Source organism: Symphalangus syndactylus, chromosome 18 (assembly GCF_028878055.3).
Source record: "Symphalangus syndactylus isolate Jambi chromosome 18, NHGRI_mSymSyn1-v2.1_pri, whole genome shotgun sequence".
Lineage (NCBI taxonomy): Eukaryota > Metazoa > Chordata > Mammalia > Primates > Hylobatidae > Symphalangus > Symphalangus syndactylus.
Genome location: NC_072440.2, coordinates 42813722 through 42828168, shown reverse-complemented (window position 1 = coordinate 42828168; position 14447 = coordinate 42813722). Strand labels below are relative to the sequence as shown.

Sequence of the window (14447 nt, the reverse complement as noted above, 5' to 3'; positions counted from 1 at the left end):
AGAGGACACAATTTTGCAACGAACTGTACTAAACACAGAAAGGTCTTCATTTTACCTGTCAAGTCACTGGCAGTGAAGGAGTTGAGAATGTTTAGCTGTTGATCAGGAATAGGCTCAGGCCGGTTAGAAGTTAAGGCTGAAGCATTTACCGTCCCACCCAAAGCTTCTGTTTCATCTACTAAACGATCCATATAGTCCCTGAAAAACACACCCCAGTAATTTTATGACTGTATATCACAGTTAAAAGTAAGTCTTTGAAGTCAAGGCCACAGTACTTACGTAACTCCAGGGTGATGGTTATATCGTTTTTTCCCAAATCTTGTCTGTTGAGCAAAGTAATCATAACGTTCGGATTTCTTCCACATATAGTAGAATGCTACACACTCAGCAACTGTCCTAGTTCTCACCTAATGAAAAAGTTGAATTTTTAAAAAACCAACAAACTCAACCATTTTTTTAAGCAACTTTTCCACAACACTACAACTTCAATGCATGGGTCTTATTTTCCCATTATATAGTTCTGAACACTTTTAATTATAAAGTTCTGAACATTTTGATTAGTGGAATGCCTTTACATTTAATAATGAGGCCATTTTCGAAAGCCCAAGGTTTTTTAAAAAAAAAAAATCAGAATGTATTAGTTTATAAAACAAGTGTGTATCCAGAAATTATCTTACACCTTCACTGAAAATCTTAAACACTAGCATTCTTTACTTTTCTTCACTGAGCTCAGTGATTTTGACTACAGTGAAGGTTCTTAACTTTGGATTAACTAACCTCTAAGGGGTCCATAAATGGATTTCATTGAGATCTATTAATTCACAAAATTATATTTAGGTATACTTTTCTGGGGAGAAGGAATGCAGCCTCATCAGATGAGTTCCAGTTTCCAAAAGAGATTAAGAACCCTTGGCAAATGGATCAACGGTCTACAGCATCTGGAATTTAAGAAGACTTGCTGGCTAAAGGCAGGGCTTTCTCCCTCCAGTATGTTTGGTTTTTAGATCCAACAGATTTTGGAAACAACAAGAATAAAATTTGAGCCTCACCAACTTGGCTCCACACCCAAACCAGGGTTCCTCTAACCACATACAGCCACAGATATGAATTCAGATGTATGAACAAAATTCTTCATCCTTATCCAATAAACGCTTTCGCCCTTGCTTAATCAGTACCCGATAAAGAAGTTTCAGTATCTCTAACCTGACTACTAAGTTGTGATATAAGATTACTAATATGGGAATAAACTTTTTAAACCAAGAAATACAGTATACCTTTCAATAAACATCATTAACTATAAGTCTTCACAGAGAATGCAGGCTTCGTGGGGCCACAGACCTTTTCTGTCTTATTCACTGTTGTATCTCTAGTGCCTAAAACAATGTCTGGTAAGTGAAGTGGAAGGACATAACTGTTTACGGAATGAATGGATAGAGTAAATTTCATAAGTCATTACAAAACTGATGGTTTTTTTTACTTAAAAGGACAATCCAGACTTCTTTAAAAATGTCTTAAATAATACGCTTTATCTCATCTTTGAGAAACATTAGATTTTCAAACATACAGAAAGTGTGAAATTTTCAACATCAATACTGGAAGGTCTAGCTAATGCAGTAAGACAAGAAAAAGAAATAAAAAGTATACAGATCGGGAAGGAAGAAATAAAACTGTCTCTGTTTACAGGTTACAGGGAAGGAAGAAATAAAACTGTCTCTGTTTACAGGTGACATGACTATCTACGTAGAAAACTCCAAAGAATCAACAAAAAATCTCCTGTAACTAATAAGCACTTACAGCAAAGTTTCAGGAGACAAGGTTAATATACAAAAGTCAACTGCTTTCCTATATAACAGCAATGACAACTGAAATTTGAAATTTAAAACACAAGACCATTTACATTAGCACCCCAAAATTAAAATACTTGGGTATAAATGTAACAAAATATATGCAAAATCTGTATGAGAAAAACTACCAAACTCTGATTAAAGAAATCAAAGAAGAACTTAATGAAGAAATATTCTATGTTCATGGATAGGAAGACACTTCATTGTTAAGACGTCAGTTCTTCCTAGCTTGATCTACCGATTTAGCGCAAACCCAATCAAAATCTCAGCAAGTTATTTTGTGGGTATCAACAAACTAATTTAATATGGAAAGGCAAAATACCCAGAATAGCCAACATAGTATTATGAAAAGATAAAATCAAAGTACTGACAGTCGCCAACTTCAAGATTTACTATAAAGCTATAGTAATCAAGACAGTATGGTATTGGGTGGGGGGAAAGACAAATAGATTAAAGGAACAGAAGAGACAGCCCAGAAATACACCCCACGGGTACAGTCAACTGATCTTTAACCAAAGAACAAAGGCAATTCCATGGAGGAAGAATGTCTTTTCCACAAATGATGCCAGTACAACTGGACATCCACATACAAAAAAAGAGAAATGAATCTAGACATAGACCTTACTCCTTTCAAAAATTAACTCAAAATGCATTACAGACCTAAATGTAAATGCAAAACTATAAAGCTCTTGGAAGACAACAGTAGAAAATCTAGGTGACCTTAGGTTTGGCAATGATTTTTTTAAATAAAACGCTAAAAGCGTGAACAATCAGATGAAATTCTAAGTTGGACATCATTAAAATTAAAAACTTTCACTCTGCAAACACACTGGCAAGGGAATAAAAAGATAAGCCTCAAAATGGAAGAAAATATTTGCAAAACATATATCTGAGAAAGGACTAGAATCCAAAATATACAAATAACTCCTTAAACTCAACAAGAATACAAACCACCCAATTAAAATCTGGGCAAAAAATCTGAATGAACACCTGAAAAAAAACACACAAATGGCAAATAAGCATAAGAAAAGATGGTCAATATCATCCTCATGAGGGAATTACAAATTAAAACAATAAAGAGATGGCATTAAAAACTATTACAGTGGTGAAATCCAAAACACTGACACCACCAAATGCTGGTGAAGATGTAGAGCAATAGAACTCATTCATTACTGCTGGAAATACTAAATGGTACAGCCACTTTGGAAGACAGTTTGGCAGTTTCATGCAAAATAAACACATTTTTACCATTCTATCCTGTAATCCTTACTCCTTCGTATTTAGCCAAATGAATTAAAAGCCTACATCCACATAAAAACCTGCACATGAATATTTATAGCTTTAATGATAATTGCCAAAACTTGGAAGCAACCAAGATATCCTCTAATAGATAAGTGAATAAATATACTGGTACATCCATATAATGGAATACTATTCAGTGATAAAAAAAAGAATGAGCTATCAAGCCTCATAACAAACACAAACAAACAAAAAATCCCATGGTGAAAACTTAAATGCATATTGCTAAGTCAAAGAATCCAATCTGAAAAGGCTGCATACTGTATAATTCCAACTATATGACATTCTGAAATGGCAACAGTACAGACAATAAAAAGATCAATGGCTGCTAGAAGTTGTTAGAGAGGAGGGGGAAGGGACAGAGGGAAGAATAAAACATGAGATTTTTAGGTCAGTGGAACTACTCTGTATGATACTGTACTGGTGGATATATATCATTATATATTTGCCAAAATCAACGGAACGTACAACATGAAGAGCAAACCTTAATGTAAACTATGGACTTTAATTAATAATAATGTATCAATATTGGCTCATTAATTTTAACAAATGTACACTATTAATAATAAAAGATATAATAATAACTATAAGAGTGGAAGGGACATGTGGGAACTCAATACTTTCTGGTTAACTTTGCTGTAAACCTAAAACTGCTCTAAAAACTAAAGTCCATTACTTTTTATAAAAGCATAAAGTACTGAGCTACCCACCCAAATGCTTCAGAACCCTGCCTTCCTTTAGGATGAAAAGAGGAAATAAACAGAGCATATTTTAATGAGAATTATTCCAAACTATTCTAATGAACATATGTATGTATTTTGAATAGACTTTAGTTTTTAAGAGTAGTTTGAGGTTCACAGCAGAACTGAGCAGAAAGTAGAGAGTTCCTATATATCCTGATGTTCTCCTACTTTCAACATCCCACATTGGAGTAGTACATCTGTTAAAAAAATCAATGTATCTACACTGACACATCAACACCCAAAGACCATGGTTTACATTAGGGTTTACTCTTGATGATGTACATTCTATGGGTTTTGACAAATGTGTAATTACACATCTCTATCATTACAATATCATCATACAGGATAGTTTCATTGCCCTGAAAATGGTCTGTGCTCTGCCTATTCACCTCTCCCTCCTGCCTCGGCCTTGGCACCAGTGACCTTTTTATTGTTTCCATAGTTTTGCTTTTTTCAGAATATCATATATTTGGAAGTCTTTTGGAATATCATATATATGCAGTCTTTTCAGATTGGCTTCCTTCATTTAATAATATGCATTTAGGATTTCACATGTTTCCTTGTGGCTTGTTAGCTCATTTTTTCAGTGCTGAATAATAGTCCAGTTCTGGAGGTGCCACAGTTTGTTTATCCTTTCACCTCAAAGGACATACAGGTTCCTTCCAAGTTTTAGCAATTATGATGAAAGCTGCTATAAACACTTTTGTGTGGACATAAGTTTTCAACGCATTTGGGTAAATGCCAAGGAACAGGATTACTAAATTATACGGTAAGAGTATGGTTGGTATTATAGGAAACTTCCAAGCTATCTTCCAATGTGGCTGTACCACTTTGCATTCCTACAGGCAATGAATAAGAGTCCCTGTTGCTTCCCATCCTTACTAGCATTTGGTGGTGTTAGAATATGTTTCTAGTTGTTTTAGTAACAATGTTTCTTCCTTCAGCAACAGCTATTCTCACTGCTGAAGAGAAATTATTTTGAGGCCACAAACCTCTGAATGGCTTGATAAGAAAGGAAAGTCAAGGAGAAATGAGAGTGAGACTTCCTAAAAAATACAGTGAGTCCACTTTGTGTTAACTGTTTATGTGAAAAGATATGTGAATATACTATCAGCCATTCCATAAGCAGGCTGTGGCATCTCTGAGCAAATTAGTCATGTTAGAATGATACCTGAAATGCTAATGGCAAGGGAACATTAGTAAGTTGTTCTTTTTTCCTACATAAGTGACTTATAAATTAGTTGCTTACATTCACTGTAACTAGTAATTTATCTGTACTCATCTGCCTAATTTACCTTATTCTTCTGTATAAGATGAAAATCTTTTCCAAAAAGCATGAGTGCATGTTCAAAGCTTCGGCATTCTTCTTCCGTCCATGCAGTCATTCCTTCTAAAAAAAAATTTAAAATAAAATTCATGGGCCCCCAAATTCTCGTATGTGAATCACTGATTTTCAGTATGTTTTCCCTGTAAAAGGTCATAAACTCTCTCTCTCTCTCTCTCACACACACACACACACACACACACACACACTCTCTCTCTCTCTCTCTGTATGCAGGAGATTTCAGTTAGAATTACCAAAAGTATGCATACTACAGATCAAGTCTAGAATACAAAAATATAAACACTGCTTTTTTCCACTACATTATGGGATGAGAATTTAACATTTTTCTATAACATGCCTGTTTTTCTGATTAAAAACATTTTTTTAAACAATGAACATATTTTTCAATTAGAAAAAAAAACTCTACCTCCTTTATTGGGGGAAAGAAGCTCTGTTTTGGTCTTACTTCAAAACCACAAGTTCTAGCCAGGTGTGGTGGCTCATGCCTGTAATCCCAGCACTTTGGGAGGCCAACGCAGGAGGATCACTTGAGCCCAGGAGTTTGAAATCAGCATGGGCAACATGGAAAAACCCTGTCTCTACAAAAAAACAGACTAGCCAGGCATGGTGGCAGGCACCTATAGTTCCAGCTACTTGGGAAGCTGAGGTGGGAGGATCACCTGAGCCCAAGAGATCAAGGCTATATACTAAGCTGTGATCATGCCACTGCCCTCCAGCCTGGGAGACAGTGAGACCCTGTCTCAAAAAAGACAAAAAACAAAACCACAAATTCTTTAATTAGAGACCATAAGTAAAGTATAATCAATACATATTTATTTGAAATTGGTGTGTGGAGTGCTATACTCTGGAAATATAAAGGAAATAAGAAACAGTCCATGCTCTCAAAACAATAAATCCCATTCAATTTCCCAGCAGATGTTAATATTGGTGAATTCCGCATCTACTTGGGGCAGAGACCTGGAAGGTCTTCAAAGAGTCATAGCCTAGACTTAAGATTAGTTATTACTCATCTGTATCTCTGAAGTGTCTCATCTGACATGGGAGACCAGGTCCCTAAAGCCATTAATAGCAGTCCATAATAAAGGTGAAAAATAGTTTGAACTAAGGAAGAAACCAGTATTTTGAGAGTTTTGAGAGCCTAAAATAATTTTTTTTCAAAGAAGCAGCTTTTCTAAGGGAGACATTTTAATAGACTATCTCAATTCATAAGTTTAAATGTATTATTTTTTAGTTTCAATACTTTTCCAAGTCATCTAGTAATATTACTAAGTATTATTTTCATTCTACACATATTTAATGAAAGCTATGGTGCATGCAATCCATTTATATAATGACAAAAAATACTGAAATAGAAGTTAACCATTTTCCTTGACACACACAAAACATAAGAACTATAAAATGTTATTACATGATTACTAAAAATACAATTCTTGAAATAAATTCAGTGGAATATATTATACATGTTTCTTTTTTAATCTTTAATCTCCTTTTTATTTCCTGTCTGGCTGAAAAAAAAAAAAAAGAAAAAAAACTTTTTTTCAATGAAATCATAAAACCATTCTTTTTAATTACTTTGGACATACTGTCATCTCTGGGGTCTGCTTTGTTCTGTAACTATTTCTTCCAGAAAGTAGAGGTGGCAGGGGGGTGACTAATTTGTATTTGAACAATCTCTGATACATCTAAAAATAGAGTGCAAGAAAAGGAAAAATTATTTGCTATGGAGCTGAACCAGATCTTACAAAAGTGTTACAGGATTGCTCTGTCCCTTAGGAGACTTTGCTTATTCTGATCCCCAAATGACCATCCCTGTCATGTCCCTCTCTTAAACCCAAGTGTTTCTTACCTTGAGGGGCCTTTCCATTGCAGCAGTATCTTTCGATTGCTTCCTTTATATTGTGGTTACACTTGAGAAGTTCATATAATGCCTGGGATGGATATTCAATAAAAAGTATTAAAAGTTCATACCTAACAGCATTTTAAAAAACAGGTATAAGAGTTTTGATAAATATTGGAGTCTTGTTAACACTGAAATCCTCTCTAATTTCAGGGCATTTGAAGGTGTATTTGCCCAAGCATTTAGTCTACATAACTATCGTGCAGACTGACTCTGGTATCATGTGAGTTTGTTCATCCTCACGCTGCCTCTCAGAAGTCACCTGCCTGTATCATTCTTTTTTTTAAAAAACGAACAAATAAAAACACTAGGTCTGAGATTAGAGTTTCCCCTATTTTAGATGTTTCTTTTTCTAGTTTGGAAAAATGAGTTACAGTTTGTCCCTTGATGTCATTTCCTCCCTGTCTCTTTTAGTTTTAATATAAGGGAACAGCAGCAGACCCGGAGTAATAGGCATGGCACTTCAGACTAGGATTGTAACGGTCTCAGTTATTTCCATCTACTATGAAAGGTGCTACTTTTTAGAATCAGTATATATTCCTATTAAATCTGCTTGGAATTATGAACATAACAAACAGGAATAAGAATTCAATTGAAAGTTAAATAATCTATCTACCTTCCCAAGTTAAGTTTTAAGGAAGTGAAGATGGCTCAATATTAGGAAAACTTTTAATGTCTCAATAGCCTACATTTTAAAAAATCACTCTAAGCTAATTACCCTGATCTGATCACTACACATTATGTGTATCAAGACATCACTGTGTACCTAAATATGTATAATTAAATTTTAATTTAAAAAAAATCAACAGCTGCTTAAAAACTATCTGATATTCATTTCTAATTTTAAAGACAAAAACCATAATAGTTATAAATAGATGGATATTATCTTGCTATAGTAAAGACAGTAGAACCAAGGATCAGTATTATTAATGTAAAAACCTTAGATGTATTACTTCCACCAAAAGCAGGCACCAAATCACTGCTATTACCAAATATCTCAGAGTTACAGCTAATGCATTAAGACATAAAGCAGGAATAATAATGGTAAGGAAGGAACAAAAGTGTAATTTCATAATGACCCGAAACCAGAAAACCACTCCATAAATGTACGCAATTATGATGTGTCAAACAAAAATGATACTACCAATAAATTTTTTAAAAAGCAAGCTAGAAAACCTGAGAAACACCTGAAAGAGTCAAGTAGTTTCAATAGTTTAAGACACATTTTTTTAAAAATTGGTATTTCTCAACATCAACAATATACAATTATAAATATAATAGAGGGCCGGGCACGGTGGCTCACGCCTGTAATCCCAACATTTTGGGAGGCTGAGGCAGGCAGATCACAAGATCAAGAGTTTGAGACCAGCCTGGCTACAAAAATTAGCCAGGCACAGTGGTGCATGCCTGTAATCCCAGTTACTCGGGAGGCTGAGGTAGAAGAACTGCTTGAACCCGGGAGGTGGAGGTTGCAGTGAGCTGAGATCGCACCATTGCACTCCAGCCTGGGTGACAGAGCAAGACTCCATCTCGGAAAAACAAATAAATAAATAAATAAAATGGAGCTCCCCTTTCCAATAGCATTGAATACACACACACATAAAAGATATTGAGGAATTAGTGAGATGCATGTGATATTCAAAAAAAAAAAAACAAACATTTGAGTTCCTAATGTTATAAAGGTTTTAATTCTTCTAAAATTAATATAGACTTGAAATACCAATACAAAAACCCAATGGGATTTCTTTTTGACAGCTAGTATGACTTCCCTATGTTACTTCAGAATTTAAGTTTGTGTCTGCCTACCTCTGAATGCTTATTAGTCAGGGTGGGGATTCTCAGTGATAAAGTCGTATGAAAGAAGCAGAATGATGTCAGAGGGGCAAAACTTAGGGGTATTCGAAAAGCTTAATAGGCAATGTTCCCATCCCCCATCCCACATGTGATCAGGAGAGTATTCTGAATCTACAGGTACACAAGCGCTTAACAAACGCTCCTAAGTCAAATTTATACAGTCTTAATAGACATTACTTTTTAATCACTTCCTAAATAAAGTTGAGAATAATTCAAAGAATACACTTATAAAATCTAAAAGTCCAACCACAGAGAATGTTTAAATAAATGAATTACAAGTATAGGATAAGTACACAGTATGTTGAAATTTAGGGAAAATTTTTTTTAAAAAAAGTATAGGATAGACTATACAGACATCAAGAATGAGGTATTAAATAATTCTCAATGGCAAAGGAGAATAAGATTAATTAATTAAAAGGATATAAAATGGCATCTCAAGTAAGACATACGTAAAGGTATTTTTTTAAAAGACCAGAAGAAAAGATACAAAACTACAGTGAAGTTATCTCTAGAACTCAAGGTTATGGTTTTTTAAACCAGTATTTTGCACACTTTAAAACTCTATCAGAAAAGATATCTACTTCACATGTTACAAATATCTGTATCAAATATAAGAAATCAAGAAGATACTGTAAACTGGCTGCTGTTTCAACAGAAGTTGAAGTATACCTGTTCATTGTCCCTTGTGTGTGTTCCTGCAGAAATTCTATCCATTATTTTTTCATTGCCAGTCCTTAATGAAGTCTCAACAAGGTATTCCTTAACTTTGCTCTCCAAAACCACATCAGGACACCAAAGTAACTGGTCTTCGTTTTCATATACTGATAAAGAAAATCCCATTAACACATTAAAAATCATGAATGCACTCAAAGACGTACACAAACAATTCTTTGTCTTCCTTGATAGGCTATCCAGTGGGACAAGTAAATAACTTTGAAGACACCAGTAATCTGATTATCCGTTAAGTAGGGCCTTTCACACACAAGCGAAAATTTAACTTTATTATAGGCCAAGGATTCCAGGGGCCAAAGCAAGTAGCTTTTTTGACGGTTGGATATACTGACCAATCTGAAGGCTCCCCATGCCTAGTAAAGTCTAATATAAAACCCCACAGTGGTTATCTTATACTCTTCTAATGAAGGGGCAAAAATAACCTGTGTAAATTCTCTAATAACCTCATTGGAATTTTCTCTTGAAATCCCTAAATTGCTCTATGAAATCTCTAGAGGTTCAAAATTGCAAATAAATAAAACCCAAAATATCTGGTAATAAGGAAACAGCTAAGAAAGGTATACTTTTTCTCCCAACAAGATAACTTTTATTTAAAGGAGAAAGTAGACTAACCAAACCTCCCTAGGGAGGTTTTTGGGAAGAGGGAGAAACAGTAAGAAAAGTAAACTTTCCACAATCTCTTAAAGAGACTGATATATTAATGAACAAAATGTCATTAAAACAAGTTTATGTTTTATTAATGCACTCTGCCATTTTACTCAAAGCTTCTACTTTACACAATAAAGTAATATGAATGGCCCAAGTATTTAGTCCAGTGCTTCAAGTGCAATCCGTTCTTCAAGTGCATAATACTGACTATAGCTAATAAAAATAATTTACTGGGAACACACTACCAGGTACCAGGGACCATGATAAGGGCATTATCATCCTAACTGTAGGAGGCAGGCATTGTCATTCCCAGTTAGCAGGAAAGTTAAAAATAAAGTGTGCCTGTGAAGCAGTAAGACTAGACTTTTGAGAGAAGTTCCTAGAACTTTCTTTACTCTTTGGTCACAAGTGAAATAGGTAAAACAATTTGGGTTTATTTCCTCAAAAGATAGAGAAAGTACACCTTCCCTCCAATCTGCAGCACCGACAGAATATCACCTCTACTATGTGTGACCTAAGGAACTACAGTTGCTGAGCATGTACTTGGCTCAAAGGCCGAGTGTGGCATTTGGGTGGTGAGGTGAGAAGGCTGGCACATCTGAACATCATCAGCTATGTTTTGCTTCCCCTGGGACAACTGTCTTTTAACACTTCGAAAGCAGTTTAGGAAAACGGTGTTCCTAGTGGCTGCCATGGCTAACAACCCCAGGGTAACCACTCCTCCCCTCCCTCCTTTAAATGGAGAATGACGTGGCATGGAGGAAAGGAAGAAGAAGGACTCAGAAGTATTGTGTTGGGTGCTGCTTTTGCCCTTGTGACTTCACAGGGATAAATCAACTTAGGGAAAAGGCCAAACACCCATGGAAATATTCCCGAGTTCAACTAAGAAGGTGTACCTATATTTTTAGATCCTACCACCTTATCCCCTCCATATTTTGAAAACCAACTACAGTTGGAATGCACCAAAAACATGAGGAAAAACCGATTACACATAATTAGGAGTATACAAGCGAAAGCAGATCCTTACATTTCACTTCCTGCTCTTTTGGGGCTAGGGAAGGAGAATTTCTTCCAGTCTCTTTTTCCCTCAAGAGTTTTCTTTCCAGAAGATTATATCTTAACATTCTCATTATCTCAGGTGATGAGATCCTACCCGCTTCTACTGAAGAAGGATGAAGGCCAAGGTACGGCACCGTGGGAGGCTCTCCACTGTTCGAACAGGCACTGAGCACACTGGCTAATAAGCACTATGTGTGCCTTGGGCGGGGCGGGGCGGGGGGTGGGGGGAAACTCTGAGTCTAGTGACTAACTTTGATACATTTTTCCTAAGTCAGGCCTAAAAATCCTAACTCTGCATGTTTCCCAAATCTATCTATATATTGCCAAGGCTGGTATAAAGCCAGATATTTAAATAAACGTATCAAATGGTAACCTTATCTACCAAACATTATCAAAATCAAAAGTTTTCCTTACCTTTCTCATTACCATCGTACTCTCCAAGATAAGGGGGAATCTCTGCCTGATATTGTAAACCAATCATTATTTCCTACAGGAAAATTGAGAGGTAAAAATAACCTATTAAAAAAAAATACTGAAAAAAAGCCCCAACTCATTAATCAGTTTCTACAGGTCAAAACAACAAAATTATCATAAATCATTTCAGAAATATTTTTAAAAGCCAATTTAGTCCACTATATTAACTCAGCTTACCTTCCTCAAATCTTCAGGTGAATTACCACTGTCTGTTTCAACATCTTCAACCTCTGATTCCTTATCACCATCACATGCAGTATTTGCTTAAAAGACAAAAATTAAAAAGGTTTTTACTGCCTATTTTTGCAGAACCTGGAAGAATGCCTGTTGTATTTTTAAAAATGTGGTTAAATATGTGAGATCAGCATAAGTACACTAAACCACCTGCATGTTTCTCACAATCGACATTGGTCAAAATGAGACACTGAAAATCCTAATAAAGTGTATAGTATCCTGGCCGGTGCAGTGGCTCTCACGGCTGTAATCCTAGCACTTTGGGAGGCCGAGGTGGGTGGATCGCTTGAGGTCAGGAGTTTAAGACCAGCCTGGCCAACAGGCTCTACTAAAAATACAAAAAAATTAGCCGGGCGTGGTGGGGAGTGCCTGTCATCCCAGCTACTCGGGAGGCTGAGGCAGGAGAATCGCCTGAACCTGGAAGGCAAAGGTGGCAGTGAGCCAAGATCACGCCATTGCACTCCAGCCTGGACGACAGAGTGAGACTCCATCTCAAAAAAAAAAAGTGTATAGTATCCTGATAATTATTATGGTATACTATTAAATAGTTTGGGATGTAAAAGGAAACCACTGTGGTCACCTTAAAAAGAAAGTAAAACACTGGAGTTCTGATTATACTAATCCAGAAGGAGATACACACACAGAATTGCATATTAGGTCCATCAAAACTGTTTTTGTACACACACAAATGCATGGATATTTGAACTTATTGACCAAACAGTTCTTCTATCATAAAAATACCTAAAAAAAAAAAAAGTGAGATTGCATCTAAGAAATTATTTTAGTCCAAAACATTTTATTTATTTATTTTTAGAAACAGGGTCTCACTCTGTCACCCAGGCTGGAGAGCAGTAGCCTGATCATGGCTCACTGTGACCTCAAAGTCCTGAGCTTGAGTGATCCTCCTACCTCAGCCTCCCAAATAGCTGGGACTACATGTGCATGCCACTATACCCAGCCAAGTTTTTTATTTGAAAATTTTTTTGTAGAGACAGGGTCTTGCTATGTTACCCAGGGTGGTCTAGAACTCCTGGCCTAAAGTGATCCTCTCACCTCAGCCTCCCAAAGTGTTGAGATCACACGCCCAACCTCAAAACCTTTAAAATATTACTGATAAACATTAAGAGGTAACACCAAGAACTAATAGGAAAAAGATGAATCATTAAAAATAAAAATACCTTTTGAGCACTAATAAGTTTTCAAAACCAGGAGAGCAGGAGCCTTTTAATAGAAATTCAAAAAAAGGTCTATAAAATTTTGTGGTCAAACTAAGAATGGTTACCATAGCAACAGATGAGTCTGGAGAAGGAAAATGGCCTTGTAAAAATAAAGTCAGTATTTCCATTTTTATTTTATCTTATTATTATTATTATTATTGAGACAGAGTCTGTCTCTGTCACCCAGGCTGGAGTGCAGTAGCATCATCTCCAGCTGGCTGCAACCTTCACCCCCAAGGTTCAAGTGATTCTCATGCCTCAGCCTCCCAAGTAGCTGGGATTACAAGTGTGTGCCACCACACCTGGCTAATTTTTTGTATTTCTAGTAAAGAATAGGTTTCACCATGTTGGCTAGGCTGGTCTCAAACTCCTGGCCTCAAGTGATCCGCCTGCCTCGGCCTCCCAAAGTGCTGGGATTACAGGTGTGAGCCACTGCACCTGGCCAAATATTTCAATTTTTAAATGGTGTATTAGTTCACCTCTATCCCAAAAGAAAGGTTATAATCTTGTTTAAATTATAGAAGTATTTTATCTCAACCACATAAAATATTTAGAATATTCTGACACAAATTACTGAACACAATAAAAAGTACTAAAGCTACAGTATCAATGTTACTATTTATCAGTAATCCACTGGGTTTCTTACATCGTAAAGGCCTAGGGAAGAAATCAGAAGTTTCATGGGAAGTCACAGATGGCGTCAGATCGTCCGCAGAAGACTGAGTTTCCTCATCGTCACCTGACAACAGGTCTTTTGCTATTTCCTCCTGGAAGAATAAGAAGGCAGTGCTAGAGTTAGAAATGATTACATCTCATTAATTAAGAAAACTATCCTTTTATAACATATAATTCAGAAGCAGTTGGAATCTTATGAGACAAATATTAAATTCTATGATTTACTTCATGTACATAAATATTTAATATTAGATATTATATAATATTCAATAATATACTATTAAATGATAATTAGTGTAACTATATACTTAAACAATTACCTAATTTGTGGGTATGCAGAGAGCTTATCTAAAGCTGTAGGCTAATTTTTGGTGAATTTACAACAAAAACAGTCTGACTTTTAAGTGGTTAACAATTATATTCATT

General features: G+C 35.8%; 1 protein-coding gene across 8 annotated transcripts in view; it reads right to left on the bottom strand.

Annotated features, from left to right (window-relative positions):
• Positions 1-14447, bottom strand: part of MIER3 (MIER family member 3) — a 45669-nt gene that overhangs the window by 4026 nt on the left and 27196 nt on the right. For 7 of the 8 annotated variants that reach the window (XM_055251476.2, XM_055251475.2, XM_055251477.2 and 4 more), the window contains 8 exons: positions 13993-14113; positions 12073-12158; positions 11836-11908; positions 9652-9803; positions 7078-7159; positions 5182-5276; positions 280-407; positions 56-198 (listed from right to left, as the gene is read on the bottom strand). In XM_055251476.2, coding sequence (XP_055107451.1) covers positions 56-198; positions 280-407; positions 5182-5276; positions 7078-7159; positions 9652-9803; positions 11836-11908; positions 12073-12158; positions 13993-14113 — 880 coding nt within the window. The remainder of the gene's footprint in view (positions 1-55; positions 199-279; positions 408-5181; positions 5277-7077; positions 7160-9651; positions 9804-11835; positions 11909-12072; positions 12159-13992; positions 14114-14447) is intronic. The other variant, XM_055251474.2, reaches the window with a different exon arrangement.